The sequence below is a fragment of the Budorcas taxicolor genome, chromosome 17, assembly GCF_023091745.1.
Source record: "Budorcas taxicolor isolate Tak-1 chromosome 17, Takin1.1, whole genome shotgun sequence".
Lineage (NCBI taxonomy): Eukaryota > Metazoa > Chordata > Mammalia > Artiodactyla > Bovidae > Budorcas > Budorcas taxicolor.
The window spans coordinates 2,354,146-2,376,560 of record NC_068926.1 but is presented as its reverse complement, the minus strand read 5'-3'; the positions used below and the strand labels follow the sequence as shown (position 1 = coordinate 2,376,560).

The window sequence follows — 22,415 nt, the reverse complement described above, 5'->3', positions numbered from 1 at the left end:
GTATGTAAAATAGATGACCAGTGTAAGTTCCATGCATGAAGCAGGGCATCCAAAGCCGATGCTCTGGGACAACCTAGAGGGATAGGGTGGGGAGGGAGGTGAGAGGTGGGAGGGGACCTCAGGATGGGGGGGACACATATATACCTGTGACCGATTTGTGTTGATGTATGGCAAAAACCATCACAGTATTGAAAAGTAATTATCCTCCAATTAAAATTAATTAATTAATTGAAAAAATATGTTCAGGGTTTGCAAATGATTTAATCCATCTAGCACATTATTGAAAAAGGGTGTGAAATCAATAGAATATAAAGTCTAGGAAGACATAATGAGGAAAACAATGCAATAATATCACGTGAAATTCTATTGGACTATTGCAACTAATTCTACTATTGCAATTAAGTCTACTCCAGAAATTAGACAGATTATAATAGCAAAATGATTTTTTATTCTGGATTTATTCTTAATGCATTAGAAAATTTTAAACAATTATATTTAAAATGTGATTCCTTCTGATGTTGATGATCATAAACTGTTGAACATCATCATACCACTGAGCATTTAAAATAAAAAGAAAATCTCATAATTTTAAAAGTAAGCATTTTCACAAAAATTAAATATAGTAAACCTTAATAGAATACATAAAGGGGTTTTTCATCATATATTTATTTGGGTCTTACAACCCATATTATTAGAAAATACTAATACATCTTCAGGATAGATTATTTTTAATTAACTTTTCAGAGAGATACTACACTTATTTTAATATTTGGAGTATTACAAATTTTAGTATGCTTTTTTATGTGTAGGTGTTAGCAAATTGTTAAAAGTTTATTAAATATATAGTATTAAATTCAACAACAGAGAGTTTAATTGAGATGGGCTGAAAGTAATAATTGTCCAAAGTATTAATAATTCTAGGAATTCTAGGTTATTTGTGACTGCCAATTAAAGCTTTTTCATTTCCTCATCATGTGTTCAAGAAGTAAACCATTAATCCTACTTAAGTGGAAAGAGCAAACCTAAAAAATAAGTTGGAGAAAATATAAAATAAGCGTGAAAATGTATTAATTTTGCTACAATCCCTGCAGTATAAAATTTTTCACACAAATGTTTTACATGCATATTTTTAAATGCAATTTTGTGAAGGGATCATAATTCTCGATTGAAGACACAATTTTATATTTTTCAAAGAAAAAAGTGACTTAGACTTGCATCTCCCTCAGTGATGACCACATTTATGTATTCTATTCCACACTACCACTTGATCTCACTTCTATCTTTAGAGGAGTAAGTAAGGTAAGCAATGAAGGAAGCAATTTATATTAATTAGGGAGTAGGAGAAAAGAGTGAAGAGACAAAAGAAAAGGAAGAAGGCTGATCTTTTATGTCTCATCCCACTGTGCCCTACTTAAAAATATAAATTAAAAAGTTATAACCAATAAGTGGTAGTGAATCTCTATTTGTTATAACTATTATGAGTAAAAGGAACAATCATTTCATTCATCCAATGACACTGGATAGTACAAAAAGGATTAAATACAGCACAAAGAATCTCACTGGAAACAAACAGTGCAGAAAAAATATAGTGAACAAGAAGACTTTAGCAGTTTATTTAATTTGAAGCACAACATTCAAAGTGTGCACCACTGAAGGGTTTGTCACATATTAATCTCTGTAATCTAGTTGCAGAGAATGAAACAAAGTAGAAACACAGTGTTTGGAAAATAGAAAACCCTGAATGGACTGTTGGCTATGTCCAATCATCTACCTAACTACCTAAACCATGTTGATGGTCAATCCCATGAATGGAAACACCAAGGACATGGCACACCAAAACTTCTGGTTTTCTGCCTCTCATAAGAGGGTAATCAGTCAATTTTTATTATCTTTGGGTACACATAAACAGTCTCAATATCAGTTTATAACTCTTAAGAAAACAATAAGAGAAAATCAGCTTAACTTCATCCAGAGGGTTTTTTTTTTTTTAGCTAAATATGAAAGCAAACTTCTAAATACTAAGAAAAATATTGTATAAAGAGAAATAACATCTGAAAACGGTTGCATGTCAAATAATCGTCTCTTTGGAATGGACTTTAGAAGCATTCATCTATAAATATAAAGAGCAGAGAAACCCACTGTGTAGAAGAGAAAACTTTAAGAATGATGAGAGTAATGACATTCTAAAGCTCATCCTATAAGTGAAAGTTAACAATAGAATCAGAATTTACAGACCACATGTGTTTAGTCCATTGATTGGTCCATTGAAAATGAAGTGAATGAGATAACTAATGGGCTACTTCAATTTCTAGTGAAATGCAGGATGTCTGGAGTAAATCATAACATCTGTTTTACAGAACATAGCAATACCACAGAAGGTGTCATTGAGTTAGTGGGTTAGGGGCTACGCTGACACTTGGTCTGGAACCAACTGACTCCAGGTTTTTATCAAATTACTAACAGAATCAGACTGATTTTCTAAGAGTCACATCAAGAAGTTTGTGTAGCTGATACATTCTCAGTAATGCAAATAACTCTCATTCATTAAAGTATTGATTAATTTTCCCCCTTGGAATTAATAGCAGCTTGTAAGGTTGGTTGTAAAGATTGGGTGGTCCTTTTCCAAAAGCCAGCTCAATCCAAATGCTTTACCACACACAAGCAAAATGTGACTAATTCACATGGTGAGATCTCATAAATCTGCCCTGTAATATGTTAGAAACATACATGTAGAGACATCTCCATTTATAGTGACTTGCCTTAATAGGAAATATTTCTAGGCCATAGAATGGTATTATAAGAGTCCATGGGAAATCTTTAAAAACTGGCTTTAGAGTCCCCAAAGGTAAAGTAAGACACAGAATTTATTGTTTTCTTCTATCACACATTCTGAGGCAGGGATCTCTATGTCTCAATGATGCAGAATGTGAACATTTCCAGTCACCAGGAATCAATGCCACGGAGTGTGCCTCCCGAAGTCTCTCAAAAAATCTCCCGAAGATTCTCAAAAAACATTCCCCCAAAGCCCTTCAAATTTACAGTGAAGACAGGACAGAAAAGTTGATGTGTGGAGCTATAAGGAACTCTGATTTCTGCTGAAGCACTGCCCTCATTTTAGGGGAATTTTTAATACCTTTCTTAAGCATCTGCACTCAGACTTTACAAGACAGTTTGGTATTCAAACATTTAAACCTTATTCACTGCTTTATTATACTTCTATGATTAAGGTTAATGATCCATGTTTTAGACCAAAATGAGTGAATGACAGTACATTCTAGTAAGAAATTCTAAATCATTTAAAGAGAATCATTCAAAAGAAACAAAATTAACCTTTCATTTTAAGCTCTGGAAAGAATAACTGCTTTTTTTGAACATCCAAGCAAGCCTAATTTACCTTCCTAGCTTCCAGCCAGGCTTCCATATACAGCCCTTTCACATGCACATTACTTTGCCAACAAATGTCCATATAATCAAAACTCTGTTTTTTTCCAATAGTCCTGTATGGATGTGAGAGTTGAACCATAAAGAAGGCTAAGCACGGGAGAACTGGTGCTTTTGAACTGTGGTGTTGGAGAAGACTCTTGAGAGTCCCTTGGACTGCAAGGAGAACAAACCAGGCAATCCTAAAGGAAACCAATCCTGAATATTCATTGGAAGGACTGATGCTGAAGCTCCCATACTTTAGCCACCTGATATAAAAACTAATTCATTAGAAAAGACCCCAATGCTGAGAAAGATTGAAGGCAGGAGGAGAGGGGGACCACTGAGGTTGAGATGGTTGGATGGCATCACCAACTCAATGGACATGAGTTTGGGTAAACTCTGGGAGTTGGTGATGGACAGGGAGGCCTGGCGTGCTGTAGTCCATGGGGTCACAAAGAGTTGGAATAAATGAGTGACTGAGCAACAAAAACAACAAAGAGGTACTTTTGCCTGAAAAGGTATTCTTGTCTGAAAAATCTTTTGGACGGAGGAGCCTGGGGGGCTACAGTCCATGGGGTAGCAAGGGTTGGACACAACTTAGAGACTAAACCACCACCAGAGGTACTTTTACTGAAAATACAAGCACTAGCTAAAGGATAAGGCCGTTCAAAGTCTCTACATACATTCACAGAGGACAAGATAATAAAATAATAGTGCTTAATGTGGAAATAAAATTTAGCAAGGGTGACTACAAACTTAGAGAATTAAAGAGACTGATACAATGTGAGCAGTTGTGCGATGAGATTCGGACCTCTCTGGTTCTATCCATCCTTTGCATTTTCCTGCCTTTGATAAGAACTATCATTTAGTCTTCCTCAAGATATTGGGAGGATTAGAGGCCACTGGAAAAAATGGCACAACTGAACTCAAACTCCGGTCTTCTGACAACAGTGATCAAATACACTTATAACGGATTTATGGTGGAGAATTATATATCACTGTGAGTGTTTTGTTTTCCAAATATCCCACATATGGAGCTGTAAACTACAACTATATAACTTAGCAAAGCTAGGATATGATACATAAAAATAAAATGGTATATTAGCCTATTGCTATGTGATCCTATGCCTAGATCTTTTTTCAGTTGTTTAAAATTTTTTAAAAATGTAGAGTAATTTGGAATATGAAAAAAGTACCAAAAATTTAATAATGAGTAGAGAGAGACTTTCAGAACAAAGACATGGTAAAGCCAGGAATGATAGAACACTATCCCTTTATTCATTCAGAACTTTACCCCTTTTCTAATAGGGAGAATTTTTCCAAGTATCTTTCAGCCAAGGTTTCTTTTACTTTTTTAAAAATATAAATTTATTTATTTTAACTTTAAAACTATTATGATGTGGTTAGCATTTAATGATTAACACACACACACACACACACACACAAATACAAACTCCAAAAACAAGACAAGTATATTCGTTTCCTCCAGCAAATTTGCTCCAGGAAATTACGGCACATTTAGAGGCTCAATGCAATACACTTTTATTGTTCTAGAACTGTGGAAGTCAGTGGTCTAAAGTGGGTGAGGAAGCACTGTGCTGCTTCTAGGGGTCCTTGGTGTGAATCTGTTTCCTTTGATTTTCTTCAGCATCTAAAGGCTTCCCTCATTTCTTGGCTCACGTTTGCTTCCTCCATCTTCAGATCCAACAGTATAACACTTGGCTCCCTCTTGTAAGGACCCGCAAGATTACTTCAAGCCCATCTAGATATTCCAGGATAATCTTTTCATTTGAAGACCCTTGATTTAACCACAGTGCCTTTTGGCATATAAGATATACTTTGCTTGGAGTAGTCCTGCACTAACACCAGGACCGGATTTCACCCACCAGTGGGTGGGCTACAGCCCCAAAGTCTTATGGACTCTCTTTCCATCAGTGAGCCAGCACTAGCCTTGGGACCCCCTGGATTCTGCAGCTGGCCACCTTATGACCAGGCCCCTGTGTGGAACAGCCAGCAGCCTCCATACAAGGCAAGCCCAAGCAATCAAGCAGACCTGAGGTCAACCAAGCCTAACAGGCCACCCAGCTATTCAGCCTGCCACAACTAAAAGACTTACACAGTCCTGATAGGGAGATCCCCTAGAACATACAGTTTGGGCGATGAGAAGGGATTGCACTGCTGGCACACATAGGACACTTCCTGCAAATGGTCACTTCTCCAGGATCAGGAAACATAACCAAACTATTAGATACATGAAAATGAAAGCAGCAACTTAGACAAAACGAAGGCACAGATGAACATGTCCCAGATGAAGGAGCAAGACAAAACTTCCCGAAGAACTAAATGAAGTGGAGCTAGGCAGTCTACCTGAGAAAAGGTTCAAGGTAGAGACTGTAAAGATGATCAAAGAATTTGGGAGGAGAACGATGCACACAAGAAGTTAGACGTTTTTAATAAGTTAGAAAATAATAAATGACAATCAGACAGAGATGAAAAATATAGCTGAAATGAAGATGAACTAGAAGGAATCAAGTGTAGACTAAATGATAGAGAAGCAGAACAGAAAGCTGGAATAAAAAGTAGTAGAAATCACTGGTAATGAACAGAGAAAAGAAAAGAGAATGAAAAGCAATGAGGACAGTTGAAGAAACCTCTGGGACAACATAAAATGCACTAATATTAGTATTACTAGTTCAGAAGAAGAAGAGAAAGATAGAGGGGCTGATAATATATTTGAAGATACAATAGTTGAAAACTTTCCTAACATGGGAAAGGAAACACTCCAGAGAGTCCAGGAAGAATGGAAAGTCACATATAGGATTAACCCAAAGAGGAATGCACCAAAACACACTGTAATTAAAATGACAAAAAGAAAAACAGAAAATACAAAAAGCAGCAGGGAAAGGCAACAAATAACATACAAGGCCATGAAATTAAAAGATACTTGCTCCTTGGAAGGAAGGCTATGACAAACCTAAACAGCATATCACTTTGCTGACAAAGGTCTGTATGGTCAAACTATGGTTTTTCCAGTAGTCATGTATAGATGCAAGAGTTGGACCATAAAGAAAGCTGAGTGCTGAAAAATTGATACTTTCAAATTGTGGTGCTGGAGAAGACTCTTGAGGGTTCCTTGGACTGCAAGGAGATCCAACAAGTCCATCCTAAAGGAAATCAATCCTGAATATTCATTGGAAGGACTGATGCCGAAGTTGAAGCTCCATACTTTGGCCACCTGATGCAAAGAGCTGACTCGATGGAAAAGACCCTGATGCCGGGAAAGGCTGAAGGTAAAAGGATAAGAGGGCAGCAGAGGATGAGATGGTTAGATAGCATCACCAACTCAATAGACCTGAATTTGAGCAAACTCTGGGAGATAGTGGGGGACAGAAGACCCTGGATTGCTACAGTCCATGGGGTTGCAAAGAGTTGAACATGACTTATCAACTGAATGACAACAAACATAGAAGAGAACTCTCATAAGACTATCAGGTGATTTTTCAGCAGAAACTCTGCAGGCCAGAAGGGAGTGGCATGATTTATTTAAAGTGATGAAAGAGAAGAAAAATTTATAGCCGAGAATACTCTACCCAGAAAAGTTTTTTTTCAAACTTAATAGATAAATTGAAAGTTTTACAGAAAAGCAAAATTAAAAGAATTCAGCACCACCAAACCAGTTTTGCAACAAATGTTAAAGGAAATCGTCTAGGTGAAAAAGACAAGGCCATAACTAGAAACAAGAAAATTACAAAATGAAAAAGTTGGTCAGTAACACGATAATAGTAACACCTCACTTACATCAATGGACAGATGATCCAGACAAAAAAATCAGTCTGGAAACATTGCCCTTAAATTGTCCATTAGACCAGCTCTATCTGAAAGCACTCTTAAGTGCACATGGAATATTCTCCAGGATAGGTCACATGCTAGGCTATAAAACAGGTCTTAGTAAATTTAAAAAAATTGAAATCACATAAAGCATCTTTTCAGACTGCAATACTTTGAGACTAGAAATCAACTACAAAGAAAAAAACTACGAAAAAACACAAACACATGGAGACTGAAAAATATGTTTCTAAACAATTAGTGGATCACTAAGTACTGAATTTCAAGCTGATAAGGCTACACACATGCTTGACTATGGTTGAATTTTTAATAAAAATTTTTAAAATTAAATTATTGTCATATTATTGTATACATCATTGTTTATTGGCACTTAATAAAGTATTGTGCCAAATACTTTGTGTACAAGAACATGTCTATATACACAAAATGTGAGTAAGCAGCAGCTTCAATTTTCAGATGAAGAAATTAAGGTTTTAAAATGGTAACTATCTTCCAAGATAATGCAACTCGTAAGTAGAAGTGCTAGAATCTAGACAAAAGTCTTTGGCAACCAAACTATATGTTTCTAATCCCTCCATATATCCCTGATGTATATATTTGCTTAAAAATTTATTTAATCACTGTAACTTTGTTAAGATTTTATTCTAGTAAATATTCCTAATAATAATAGGAAATATTATTTTCTATTTAAATTATTACATAAGGGTATACAGGAATTATGGATCTCTTTCTTCTCTGATGTAGGATATTATAAGGAAGAATAAGATTTTTTTGTAGACACAGAATGCCTGTGCTTGAGGTAATTAGCCTCTCAAAGGAGGCCTTATAAATAGCTGTGAAAGTGAGAGACGTAAAAAGCAAAGGAGAAAAGGAAAGATATACCCATTTGAATGCAGAGTTCCAAAGAATAGCAAGGAGAAATAAGAAAGCCTTGCTCAGGGATCAATGCAAAGAAATAGAGGAAAACAACAGAATGGGAAAGACTAGTGATCTCTTCAAGAAAATTAGATTTCATGCAAAGATGGGCTCAGTAAAGGACAGAAATGGTAGGGACCTAAGTGAAGCATAAGATATTAAGAAGAGGTGGCAAGAATACACAGAAGAACTTTACCAAAAAGATCTTCATGACCCAGATAATCACAATGCTGTGATCACTCACCCAGAGCCAGACATCCTGGAATGTGAAGTCAAGTGGGCCTTAGAAAACATCATTACGAACAAAGCTAGTGAAAGTGATGGAATTCCAGTTGAGCTATTTCAAATCCTCAAAGATGATGCTATGAAAGTGCTGCACTCAATATGCCAGCAAATTTGGAAAACTCAGCAGTGGCCACAGGACTGGAAAAGGTCAGTTTTCATTCCAATCCCAAGGAAAGGCAATGCCAAAGAATGCTCAAACTACCGCACAATTGCACTCATCTCACACGCTAGTACAGTAATGCTCAAAATTCTCCAAGCCAGGCTTCAACAATACATGAACTGTGAACTTCCAGATGTTCAAGCTGGTTTTAGAAAAGGCAGAGGAACCAGAGATCAAATTGCCAACATCTGCTGGATCATGGAAAAAGCAACAGAGTTCCAGAAAAACATCTATTTCTGCTTTATTGACTATGCCAAAGCCTTTGACTGTGTGGATCACAATAAACTGTGGAAAATTCTGAAAGAGATGGGAATACCAGACCACCTGACCTGCCTCTTGAGAAACCTGTATGCAGGTGAGGAAGCAACAGTTAGAACTGGACATGGAACAACAGACTGGTTCCAAATAGGAAAAGGCGTACTTCAAGGCTGTATATTGTCACCCTGCTTACTTAACTTATATGCAGAGTACATCACGAGAAACGCTGGGCTGGAAGAAGCACAAGCTGGAATCAAGATTACTGGGAGAAATATCAATAACCTCAGACACCACCTTTATGGTAGAAAGTGAAGAACTGAAGAGCCTGTTGATGAAAGTGAAAGAGGAGAGTGAAAAAGTTGGCTTAAAGCTCAACATTCAGAAAACTGAGATCCTGGCATCTGGGCCCATCACTTCATGGCAAATAAATGGGGAAGCAGTGGAAACATTGGCTGACTTTATTTTTCTGGTCTCCAAAATCACTGCAGATTGTGATTGCAGCCATGAAATTAAAAGACGCTTACTCCTTGGAAGGAAAGTTATGACCCACCTAGACAGCATATTAAAAAGCAGAGGCATTACTTTGTCAACAAAGGTCCATCTAGTCAAGGATATAGTTTTTCCAGTGGTCATGTATGGATGTGAAAGTTGGACTATAAACAAAGCTGAGCACCTAAGAATTGATGCTTTTGAACTGTGGTGTTGGAGAAGATCTTGAGAGTCTCTTGGACTGCAAGGAGATCCAACCAGTCCATCATAAAGGCGATCAGTCCTGAGTGTTCATTGGCAGGACTGATGTTGAAGCTGAAACTCCAATACTTTGGCCATCTGATGTGAAGAGCTGACTCATTGGAAAAGATCCTGATGCTGGGAAAGATTGAGGGCAGGAGGAGAAGGGGATGACAGAGGATGAGACAGTTGGATGGCATCACTAACTGAATGGACATGGGTTTGGGTGGACTCTGGGAGTTGGTGATGGACAGGGAGGCCTGGCGTGCTGCAGTTCATTGGGTCGCAAAGAGTCGGATATGACTGAGAGACTAAACTGAACTGAACCATCTTTATAAACTTGCCAAGTTATCTAAACTGCCCAGGACTGCTTCCTTATTGATGTGTCATTTATGACATCAACTTCAGCTAAAATACAAGATACCACTGCAAAACCATTGGGAACTATACACACAGTCTTATATCAGATACATTTTTAGGAGGTAGAAAGTTCCCAGTCAAGCTATATTTTACTATTTGGAGAGCACTTTCAAGGAATGGAAAACCTAAGAAGATTTATATTTTTATTCATAGAATTTCATATGAGAGACTGACTATTTTAGAATTTTTTAAATGATGCTCCCAGGCTCTTTGGATCCCTGTTCTCTAGTTTACTGTATTTATATGAAGATAATATTCCAGCATCTTATAAATATAAGAGAAAGTATGTGCAAGAATACCAGAAATCCTCAAGAACTGATATACTCATTCATATACACAATTCTACTTAATTTTCATATTCTGCTTTATAACAAAAATTATTATTTAAAGACAAAACTTAATGAATACATTCATGGGATTTCCCAGGCAAGAACACTGGAGTGGGTTGCCATTTCCTTCTCCAAGAAAGAAGACTAAACTCCTCAAAATTGTTTTTACAATGTGTCATGGAATTGTTTTCAGGGAAAACTTCCTTTTCTTTGCTTTTATATAATAAAATACTTATAAATGATTTTTTATTTTTTCATGCAGCCTAACATAAGAGGAATAACTGAGTTGTAAAGAAAGCTCCATGGCACACATGGTACCACCACAGCTTCTCTTTGCCTTTTCTTTTTGCCTGGTCTATAAAGAGACTGGAGAAGGCAATGGCACTCCACTCCAGTACTCTTGGCTGGAAAATCCGATGGACAGAGGAGCCTGGTAGGCTGCAGTCCGTGGGGTCGCAAAGAGTCAGACACGACTGAGTGACTTCACTTTGACTTTTCACTTTCATGCATTGGAATAGGAAATGGCAACCCACTCCAGTGTTCTTGCCTGGAGAATCCCAGGGATGGGGGAGCCTGGTGGGCTGCTGTCTATGGGGTCGCACAGAGTCGGACACGACTGAAGCAACTTAGCAGCAGCAGCAGCAGCATAAAGAGACTACCTTGGAACTGAGTATCTATCAGCAGCTCTTGAAATAACAGGATTAAGATATTTTAGAATTTTCCAAGTTTCCTTGGAATCTATTTTCCAAATTTAGTTTGGGTTCAAGTTCCTCCATTAAAATTAAGGATCTTAAAGAAATTAAGCAAAATGTATTTATTGTAAACTCTGTATTTTCTTGATCAAATCTCCTATATAATAAATGTCAAAGCATATAGGTAGGTGGTTGGTTGGTTTGAATATTATAACCAGGGTTAGCCAAATGTATATTGGCTGATATCTGCAACAGATAGTGATTTCAGTTATAAAGTAGATAAGATTCATTAACAATTATATTATAAACAAGGAGACAATAATAGTAAACATAAGGAACAATAATGCCAAAATGGCAAGAGTTAGAAGGTACAGCTGGAGAAGGCAATGGCAACCCACTCCAGTACTCTTGCCTGGAAAAATCCCATGGTTGGAGGAGCCTGGTAGGCTGCAGTCCAGGGGACACGACTGAGCGACTTCCCTTTCACTTTTCCTTTATGAACTGGAGAAGGCAATGGCAACCCACTCCAGTATTCTTGCCTGGAAAATCCCATGGATGGAGGAGCCTGGTAGGCTGCAGTCCATGGGTTGCTAAGAGTCAGACATGACTGAGTGACTTCACTCTCACTTTTCACTTTCGAGCACTGGAGAAGGAAATGGCAACCCACTCCAGTGTTCTTGCCTGGAGAATCCCAGGGGCAGGGGGCCTGGTGGGCTGCCGTCTATGGGGTTGCATGGAGCTGGACACGACTGAAGCGACTTAGCAACAGCAGCAGCAGCAGCAGCAGCAGCAGAAGGTACAGCATTAAAATAACACTTGTTGGTAGCAAATCTGTTACACACTTTCTGCTGACACTGATTGTTCCAGTGATATTGTGAGTCAGATTTTATATGGACACGATTAATGATGTAAGAGAGTAGAATCAATATTATGCTCTGATTCAGAAACCTCAGAATGGCAAAAATGTGTTTTAGCAAATCTTTCAGGTAATTCTGATGCATGTTAATGTTGACAAAATCTGGCTTAGACTGCAACTACTTCTACAAAATCATAAAGTCAAATACTTATAGAGATAAGTAGTTGCTTTAAAGCTCTTATTTTCCTTCTAAAAATTATCTTCTTAGGGTACTAGCAGGTGTAATCATTGCTGACCAGACTGTTTCCTGATCTTCATGTGGAATATTTGCCTGTAACTTGTGAAGATGCAGACTGTCCTAGAGTTGAAAGGGATGCTCAATAAGCTGACAGGTGTATAATTATGTACAAATAAAGTTGTTGACATATTTTCAAGTTGATGTATATTCGAAGTTCCATTTCTTCTTGGATATATCATAGAATGCTGGGACTAGTGTTACTCTACCCTACATACGCAAAGAGCCAACTCATTAGAAAACACCCTGATTTGGGGAAAGATTGAAGAGGAGAAGGGGATGACAGAGGATGAGATGGTTGGAGGGCATCACTAACTCAATGGACATGAGTTTGAGCAAGCTCCGAGAGACAGTGAAGGACAGGGTAGCCTGGTGTGGTGCAGTCCATGGGGTTGCAAACAGTAAGATATGACTGAACGACTGAACAACAACAACAACTTTACAAAAAAGCCTATGTAAACAAAATCACAACTTTGCTGAACATATCAAAGAGCCAAAGTCACTAGCAAACATGTAATATCAACTCCCTCTCAGGCCCTGTCAAGCAAAGATGAGACACATGCATCTGGATCACCAGCGACAGAAGACAGTTAGGGTGCCATATAACTAAGTTAGATGCATTTAGCTACAGTTGTGAGGTACTGTCAAGGTCAGGTGTGCAGTCGGATATAGCATTCTAAGATCTATAGACACAGGCGTTTTTACACATGTGCAGGCTCTTCCCCATGGACCTCAGTCTCCTGATCATGAGAAAGATGTGGGAAGAGGAGGAGATAGACAAGTACCTTTCTTGCTATTGCAGGCTTGGATGGGAAAGTGGTCACTTCTGGGAGAAAAGCATGAAGTCCTGTTGCAACCCTTCTGTGGAAAATGAAATAAGCTTCTGAGGGAGGAGTAGATAACCCATCACCACCAGGGCAAATGTGTAGACTCCCTGTAGCAAGGTGAAAAACAAATGAACAAGTAAAACTGGGGAAGTCTTGGACCCAGGAGCCTACTCCAATAATACCCAGAGACCTTCTAACACATGGGAGAGGTAAAAAGCAAACAAGCAAAAAGACTCTCCCATGGAAGATCAGCCAGAGATGTGAGATGCAGTTTGGCTGCCAGGAAGAGAAGAGGCAAGATCACTGGGAAAGGATATTTCTAACACCTAAAAACAGATCTTGTCTGAGGTGGAGAACCCCTTTCTCTCACCACCAGACTACCAAGTACCAAGAAGCATGTAACTGCAGTCTTTCACTGGTTGAATGAAAAAAGTCTGAAGAGGTATACAGTTGTGGAAGACATGAAAGAGGAAGCTAAAGCTGAAGATAAAGATGAAATATTGAGAAAATGCATCTGAAATTTCAGCCTCCAAGCCAAAACAAAGGAATTAAAAGCAAATGGTCCACTGAAGGTAATCATAGGATAAAGACAACCCAATCTCAGCTGATTACTGACTATATTCACTTAGCAATATTCCTTCCCATATATACATATTCACTAACAGTCTAACACAGCCTGAGCTGTGTTCATTTCCAAATGTAAAGTCTCTACTGTTAAATATATAATGCATACTTAGTTGCTCAGTCATGTCTGACTCTTTATGACCACATGGACTGTAGCCTGCCAGGCTCTTCCATCCATGCGATTTTCCAGAGAAGAACACTGGAGTGGGTTGCCATTTTCCTTCTCCAGGGGATCTCTCCAACCCAGGAATGGAAACCAAGTCTCCTGTGTCTCCTGCATTGTAGATTGATTCTTATCTGCTGAACCATCAGGGAAGCCCACTAAATACATATTATCTGAAATCAGATTGATTATATTCTTTGCAGCCAAAGATGGAGAAGCTCTATACAGTCAACAAAAACAAGACCAGGAGCTGACTGTGGCTCAGATCATGAACTCCTTATTACCAAATTCAGACTTAAATTGAAGAAAGTAGGGGAAACCACTAGACCATTCAGGTATGACCTAAATCAAATCCCTTATGATTATACAGTGGAAGTGAGAAATAGATTTAAGGGCCTAGATCCAATAGATAGAGTGCCTACTGAACTATGGAATGAGGTTCGTGACATTGTACAGGAGACAGGGATCAAGATCATCCCCATGGAAAAGAAATGCAAAAAAGCAAAATGGCTGTCTGGGGAGGCCTTACAAACAGCTGTGAAAAGAAGAGAAGCGAAAAGCAAAGGAGAAAAGGAAAGATATAAGCATCTGAATGCAGAATTCTAGAGAATAGCAAGAAGAGATAAGAAAGCCTTCAGCGATCAATGCAAATAAATAGAGGAAAAGAACAGAATGGGAAAGACTAGAGATCTCTTCAAGAAAATTAGAGATACCAAGGGAACATTTCATGCAAAGATGGGCACAATAAAGGACAGAAATGGTATATACCTAACAGAAGCAGAAGATATTAAGAAGAGGTGGCAAGAATACACAAAAGAACTGTACAAAAAAGATCTTCATGACCCGGATAATCATGATGGTGTGATCACTCATCTAGAACCAGACACCCTGAAATGTGAAGTCAAGTGGGCCTTAGAAAACATCACTACGAACAAAGCTAGTGGAGGTGATGGCATTCCAATTGAGCTATTTCAAATTCTCAAAGATGATGCTGTGAAAGTGCTGCACTCAATATGCCAACAAATTTGGAAAAGTCAGCAGCGGCCACAGGACTGGAAAAGGTCAGTTTTCATTCCAATCCCAAAGAAAGGCAATGCCAAAGAATGCTCAAACTACCGCACAATTGCACTCATCTCACATGCTAGTAAAGTAATGCTCAAAATTCTCCAAGCCAGGCTTCAGCAATATGTGAACCATAAACTTCCTGATGTTCAAGCTGGTTTTAGAAAAGGCAGAGGAACCAGAGATCAAATTGCCAACATCTGCTGGATTATGGAAAAAGCAAGAGTTCCAGAAAACATCTATTTCTGCTTTATTGACTATGCCAAAGCCTTTGACTGTGTGGATCACAATAAACTGGAAAATTCAGAAAGAGATGGGCATACCAGACCACCTGACCTGCCTCTTGAGAAATCTGTATGCAGGTCAGGAAGCAACAGTTAGAACTGGACATGGAACAACAGACTGGTTTCAAATAGGAAAAGGAGTACATCAAGGCTGTATATTGTCACCCTGCTTATTTAACTTCCATGCAGAGTACATCATGAGAAACGCTGGACTGGAAGAAACACAAGCTGGAATCAAGATTGCCGGGAGAAATATCAATCACTTCAGATATGCAGATGACACCACCCTTATGGCAGAAATTGAAGAGGAACTAAAAAGCCTCTTGATGAAAGTGAAAGAGGAAAGTGAAAAAGTTGGCTTAAAGCTCAACATTCAGAAAACAAAGATCATGGCATCCGGTCCCATCACTTCACGGGAAATAGACGGGGAAACAGTGGAAACAGTGTCAGACTTTATCTGTTCGGGCTCCAAAATCAGTGCAGATGGTGACTGCAGCCATGAAACTAAAAGATGCTTACTCTTTCGAAGAAAAGTTATGACCAACCTAGATAGCATATTCAAAAGCAGAGACATTACTTTGCCGACTAAGGTCTGTCTAGTCAAGGCTATGGTTTTTCTAGTCATATATGGATGTGAGAGTTGGACTGTGAAGAAGGCTGAGCGCCAAAGAATTGATGCTTTTGAACTGTGGTGTTGGAGAAGACTCTTGAGAGTCCCTTGGACTACAAGGAGATCCAACCAGTCCATTCTGAAGGAGATCAGCCCTGGGATTTCTTTGGAAGGAATGATGCTGAAGCTGAAACTCCAGTACTTTGGCCACCTCATGTGAAGAGTTGACTCATTGGAAAAGACTCTGATGCTGGGAGGGATTGGGGGCAGGAGGAGAAGGGGATGACCGAGCATGAGATGGCTGGATGGCATCACGGACTCGATGGACGTGAGTCTGAGTGAACTCCGGGAGATGGTGATGGACAGGGAGGCCTGGCTTGCTGTGATTCTTGGGGTCGCGGCACGACTGAGCAACTGAACTGAACTGAACTGAACTGATGATTAATCAAAAATTACATGACACACAAAAAGGCAAGGGAGAAAACAGTGTTAAGAGAGAAAATAATAATCAGAACAGACTCATACATGACTGCTATGTTTAACGTAGCAAATGAGAAATTTCAGGAGATAGTATTATAAATTGAATTGTGCCTCCTTTCGAAGTTTGTACATTGAAGCCCTAATCCCAATGAGGTCATAAGGGTGAGGCCTAATCCCACAGAGCTAATGTTCTTATAAGAAGATGAACAAACACCAGCGCCCACTTTCTTTCTCTGTCTCTCTTTTTTTCTCTCCACACACACACACACAGAGGAAATGCTATGTGAGGGCACAGTGATGAAGCAACCATCTGCAAGTGAAGAATAGAGGCCCCAGCAGACACTAATCCCCACAGCACTTTGATATCGAAGTCCTAGCCTCCAGATCTGTGAGAAAACACTTTTTTGTTGTTTTAGACATTCAGTTTGTGATATTTTGTTATGGCAACCTAAGCAGACCAACACACATTGCAATTCTACTAATGAATCAAATGGAAAGGCTAGAAATAAAAAAGGAGAGATAAAGTCCACCTTTGACAAATTTATCAGTAGACTGAATACAGTTGAATAGACAATCACTGAAATTTAAGATTGGTCTCTAGAAATTACCCAAACTCAAAAGGGTGGCAAAAAATAACAGAATTCAAGAGTTATGGGATAATATGAAACAATCTCACATATGTGTAAGTGAGTCCCAGAAGAAGAGATAATAATGCAGGACAATTGTGAAACAGTGGGAAAGAGTTTTCAAAAATTCATGACAGATATCACAATACCAGTGCAAGAAATTTAGAGACTTCTCAGAAGGACAAATTACTACACAGACAGGCAACCATCCTAGATACATTATATTCAAACTGCTGATTAAAAAAAAAATGTGAAGGTAGCCATTAGAGAAAAAAAAATAGAAATAAAATTAAGATTTACCACAGACATAAGAAATGAATTGCCAGTCCAGGTTCGATGCAGGCTACAGGATGTTTGGGGCTGGTGCACTGGGATGACCCAGAGGGGTGGTACGGGGAGGGAGGTGGGAGGGGGGTTCAAGATGGGGAACACGTGTACACCCATGGTGGATTCATGTTGAAACCAATACAATATTGTAAAGTAATTAACCTCCAATTAAAATATATAAATTTAAATTAAAAAAAATCGCTAATGGTAAATAAAACAGTCGAGAATCTAATATGCAGGTGGCGCTAGTGGTGAAGAATGGTCGGGAAGATCCACGGGAGGAAGAGATGCCAACTCACTGCAGCATTCCTGCCTGAGAAACCCCATGGACAGAGGAGCCTGGCGGGCTGTGGCCCATGGGGTCACAGAGAGTCAGGTATGACTGAGTGACTGAACATACATATTTAACATGCCATCTTAGAATTTTATACCCAAAGAAAATATCTTCAAAAAATGAAAATCTCTATACAAAATACAAAAAGAAATTCTTCAGGGAAAATTAATCTGATACGAATCAACACACACAAAAATCTTCAGGAAAATTCATTTTCCCAACTCTCTTAGCTACTGCACTGATCAGTGCAGCTTCTGTATCTCAGTTCATAAGCATCAGAGAGTGTTCCTCTCAACCAGGGCCTTGAACAGGACTGGAAAGCAATCAAGTTCCTACAGTGCTGTTATTTTAGCACCTAGGATCATTCCAAAGAGTGGTTGAAATTAATTGATGTCTTTGTCTAGGAAGTCATTTATTGATTTTTACAAGTATGGTGATTGGAAAGAACTCCATAGTAGGAATATGAATGTCTTAATGACAGTCTCTAATATTATTATGCTTATGCTGCATGTGAATAAGATATTTTACTGGAAAAAAAAAACCATCACTGAAGAAAAGGATTCAAATAGAGCTTTATTTATCTTTTTAATCTAAATTTATTTATTTTAATTGGAGGCTAATTACTTTACAATATTATATTGGTTTTGCCAAACATCAACATGAATCTGCCACGAGTATACACATGTTCCCCATCCTGATCCCCCCTCCCTCCTCCCTCCCTGTACCATCCCTCTGGGTCATCCCAGTGCACCAGCCCCAAGCATCCTGTATCCTCCATTGAACCTGGACTGGCGATTCATTTCATATATGATATTATACATGTTCCAATGCCATTCTCCCAAATCATCCCACCCTCTCCCTCTCCCACAGAGTCCAAAAGACTGTTCTATACATCTGTGTCTCTTTTGCTGTCTCTCATACAAGGTTATTGTTACCATCTTTTGAAATTCCATATATATGCATTAGTATACCATATTGGTGTTTTTTTTTCTGGCTTACTTCACTCTGTATAATAGGCTCCAGTTTCATCCACCTCATTAGAACTGATAAACACAATTGAGTATTAGCCATTAAAAAGAATACAAACATAACTTTATTTTTATTTATTTATTATTTATTTTTTTTAAATATAAAATTATTTATTTTAATTGGAGGCTAATTACTTTACAATATTGTATTGGTTTTGCCATACATCAAAAATTAACTTTATGGCTGGATTGGCCAAGTAAGCTACTATGGACTTGTAGCCTCATTCCTGAGACAATATCTTTTTCTTTATTATGGTTCTTGTTAGACTGTCCTGAGCCTTGCTAGTTGGCATTCTTTCCTGCTTTGACAACAGCATAGTGCAGAAAATTGTCAAAATTTCTATATTTTATGATTCTGTTTCTTTAAATTGTACTTTTTAAGTATTCTGTAGCCTATTACGAAATATAAGATGTACTATCAGATGACCAGGACAGAAAGCAAGGCTCAAAGAATACAAGAGAGAGGATGAACATTATATTCATTTTTGAATTTGGAAGAGTCTAATGATATCTAAACAGGACAGTTACATTATGCAAAAATAATGCTCCAGAAATCACAAGACAAAATTAGTTTTCTATTAAAAAAACACATATGCTTTGTATACAAGACATATAAAATTGACACAATAGAATTTACTATGCTAAGTTGTAGTGAATACTTATAGTTTTCTTCCTGAATTTCTGACTTTTTTTTTGTTTACATCTCCATTTCAAAACATTATTTTCAATAACATATTAGGAAGTAAAACTTACTGTTTTGCAGTAACTTTGGCAATGCCTTTTAAAACTTCCCATCCAGGATAAGAAGACTATATGAGAACTACATGGCTACCATTATTATCACTCTGATAAGGAAATCAGGAATTTAATCAATGTTAGTAGGAAAACATAAGAAAGTATTTTCCATCTGTCTACTAATTCAATTCAGTTAAATAAACATTCATTTTATTACTTTATTTCCACATACTAGCTGTGCATGTGCAAGACATTAGCAAGCAGCTTAACAGAAAAAAAGAATAATGTGCTCACTTACTAATTTGACTCGATGACCAGGAGTGGCACTGATTTCCCATGTGCATTCTTTTCTGCTTGGGTACTTGTCTGGCCAGTTGGGACTAGTGATGAAGCCACTTGGACTGTGGATCTTCTGTTCACACTCAGCTGTGCCAATAATGATAGTATCAATTAGTGTGTAAATCTAGCCCAGGATTGGGCCATCAAGGAAGCAGCTTACTCGCCCACTATTTTGCTGAAAGATTGTCCTGAATAACTAATCATCACTCTACCATTTGTCATATTCATCTGCTTTGGCAAACATTTTGCCAAGCATAACCGTAATCAGACAATGACTGCTTTTGAGTTCACATGAAATTAAGTATTTATAATGAATTAGATAAATGCCTATGAGAAAATGAATTATTTTTAACTGATGGATTTGTAAGCTCAAAATTTAACAGAGTAATGTTATTGATAATCAAAGGTATCAACTCTTGGTATGTGCAAAACATTTAATGCAATGTCACAACAAAAATCAATGGACTATGTAATTTCCAATTATTTTTTGTATTAACATAAACATCATTTATAGTCAACTAGGATCATTAAGCCACTTTATGAAACATATTTTTATATTTTTTCTCTCCTTTTGTTAAAGTATATGCTTGAATATCTAAATAATAATTTTAGCTGCTGAAGTAAATTCTTTGTAATTTCATCAAAGTAAAATGAAGCCCTGAGGGTAAAACAGCTACTAGCTTCAGAACTAATTTAGAATGTCATTCAATTAATATGAAATTTCTTTTAGATTTTACACAGTTTAAATAACTTCATCTTGGGCGAGGGCATCCGATATTGCTAATGCATGCATGCACTGTTGCTTCAGCTTTGTATGACTCTTTGTGGCCCTATGGATTATAGCCTGCCAAGGCTCCTCTGTCCATGGGATTCTTCAGTCAGGAATGCTAGAGTAGGTTGCCATTTCCTTTCCCAGGGCATCTGCCTGACTCAGAGATTGAAACTGCATCCCCTGCAGTCCTGGCATTGGCAGATGGATTCTTTACTGCTGAGCCACGGGGGAAGACACAATATTTCTAATATAAAACTTCAAAAACATGTAATACTGTGTCCTCAAACTGTGTTCTAACTATATAATTTATGAAGTGTCATGCTGTGTATCCTGTGTAGACTGGAAATTATTTGTTGTATATTATGTCGCCCATTCTAAAATATAATTAATTCTCTGAAAATTTCTAAGAAATCTCAGGGGAAATACTTTACTATATGAACAAAACACTTGTTAAATAGTAGTGCTGCACAATAAGGGTAAAATGACTGACACTACTGTGTTGTTGGTGCCTGCCTTCCTTCTAAACCCCTTGCTTTAACTGCGCCAGCTTTCCACAGGGAATTGGATTTGTAACCAAGAAATACAAAAAAAAAAAAAAAAAAAGAGTGAAGTTTAGCTTGTTTTAAACAACACAGGTTCATCTGGGTGCTATCTTGATAAGGGTTTTCTGAGTTCCATTATCCCTGTCCTTGCCTTGCTCATTATGAAATGTGGAATCTTCCAGATCTGGCAAATAGCTTATAAGACAAAGCCAAGAGGCTTGCTGCTGAAGTGTATAAGGTGCAGAGTATCACAGCAGTAGTGAAACAAAATCCAGCCCCTTTACTGACAGAAATGAGGAGTATCATTAGGAGTGCCTGGATACAATTCTACATAAAAGAAGTTTCTTAGAAAGTCCTTTCTTGAAAATATTTATTATAAAGACAGACTTTGGATATCTAAGTTTACTTGCTACCTGTGAATCACTACATGCATATTCTGTAAAAACTTGTTTTTTTTCTAAATTATCTTCCATATCTCAAAATAACTGGGCCCATTCCCCAGCCTATTGATTTACTAGAATTCTTTGCCAGGTTTCACACATCAGAATCTCATTGGTTTATACATGAAAGTAAAAAGAGAAAAAAAAATCTTGCATATAATTCTATGCAATGTCATTAGTGAAACAGAGAGGAAAAATGTGATGTGACCATATTTGAATGAAACTAATGGAATGAGGGTCAATTCAGGGTATTCTGTGGGATTCAAATGTGCATACAAAGAATTGCTATGTAATTGTGGTTCTAGTCAGGCACCTACCACTCTACCTGTGCTATTGACTAGTTATACACTTGTCTTAGTAATAAATCCAAGTTAAACAGAAAGCTTTATTTTCTTTTTAAACAAAATAGAAATAAGGAAGAAAGAAAGAAAGAAAGAAGATCTGAGTAACTATATCTTTTCCCCATGTAGCTTATGTTGGCTGAGGAGATGAAGATAAATGTCTTTATAAAACCTTGGAATATGGTAAGAATGTAGGACCAAAAACTGATAGGCTAATACTATGCTACTAAGATGCTGTGTGTGTATGTGTGTGTGTTGGGGAGGGGGGTGGGAAACCATGACTTAAAACTCTAAATGGCACAGTATTTTCAAATGTCTTTTTTACGGTAGGCATTTGAGTTTGAGATGCCTGGTATTTAAAGTGACAGCATTCATGCATCACATATAGAAGATATGTTGTGGGGGGGGGGGAAGGAATTAAACCAAATGCAAAGCATTTAGCAGCAGTTTAAACATGCAGACGGGTATGAGGCCTGTTATATGAAGACTGGTGGATATCGCAGTGCTTTCCTGGCTGCCAGACGGCATCATGGCAGCTCTTGCATCTGTTATACAGTTATTCTAATGCCGCCTATGCATGATGGGCTGAACCCTGAGGTAATACAAAGCTTCTGATAGTGTGATTTGGATCTTTGAACACTGGGTGTATTTTTATTTTTGACATTTGAACAGT

General features: G+C 37.9%; 1 protein-coding gene across 1 annotated transcript in view; it reads right to left on the bottom strand.

The window, feature by feature from the left end:
• TLL1 (tolloid like 1) overlaps positions 1 to 22,415 on the bottom strand; it is a 325,786-nt gene that overhangs the window by 16,663 nt on the left and 286,708 nt on the right. Inside the window, exon 18 of the mRNA XM_052654737.1 lies at positions 19,607 to 19,734. Within this exon, the coding sequence (XP_052510697.1) occupies positions 19,607 to 19,734 (128 nt within the window). The remainder of the gene's footprint in view (positions 1 to 19,606; positions 19,735 to 22,415) is intronic.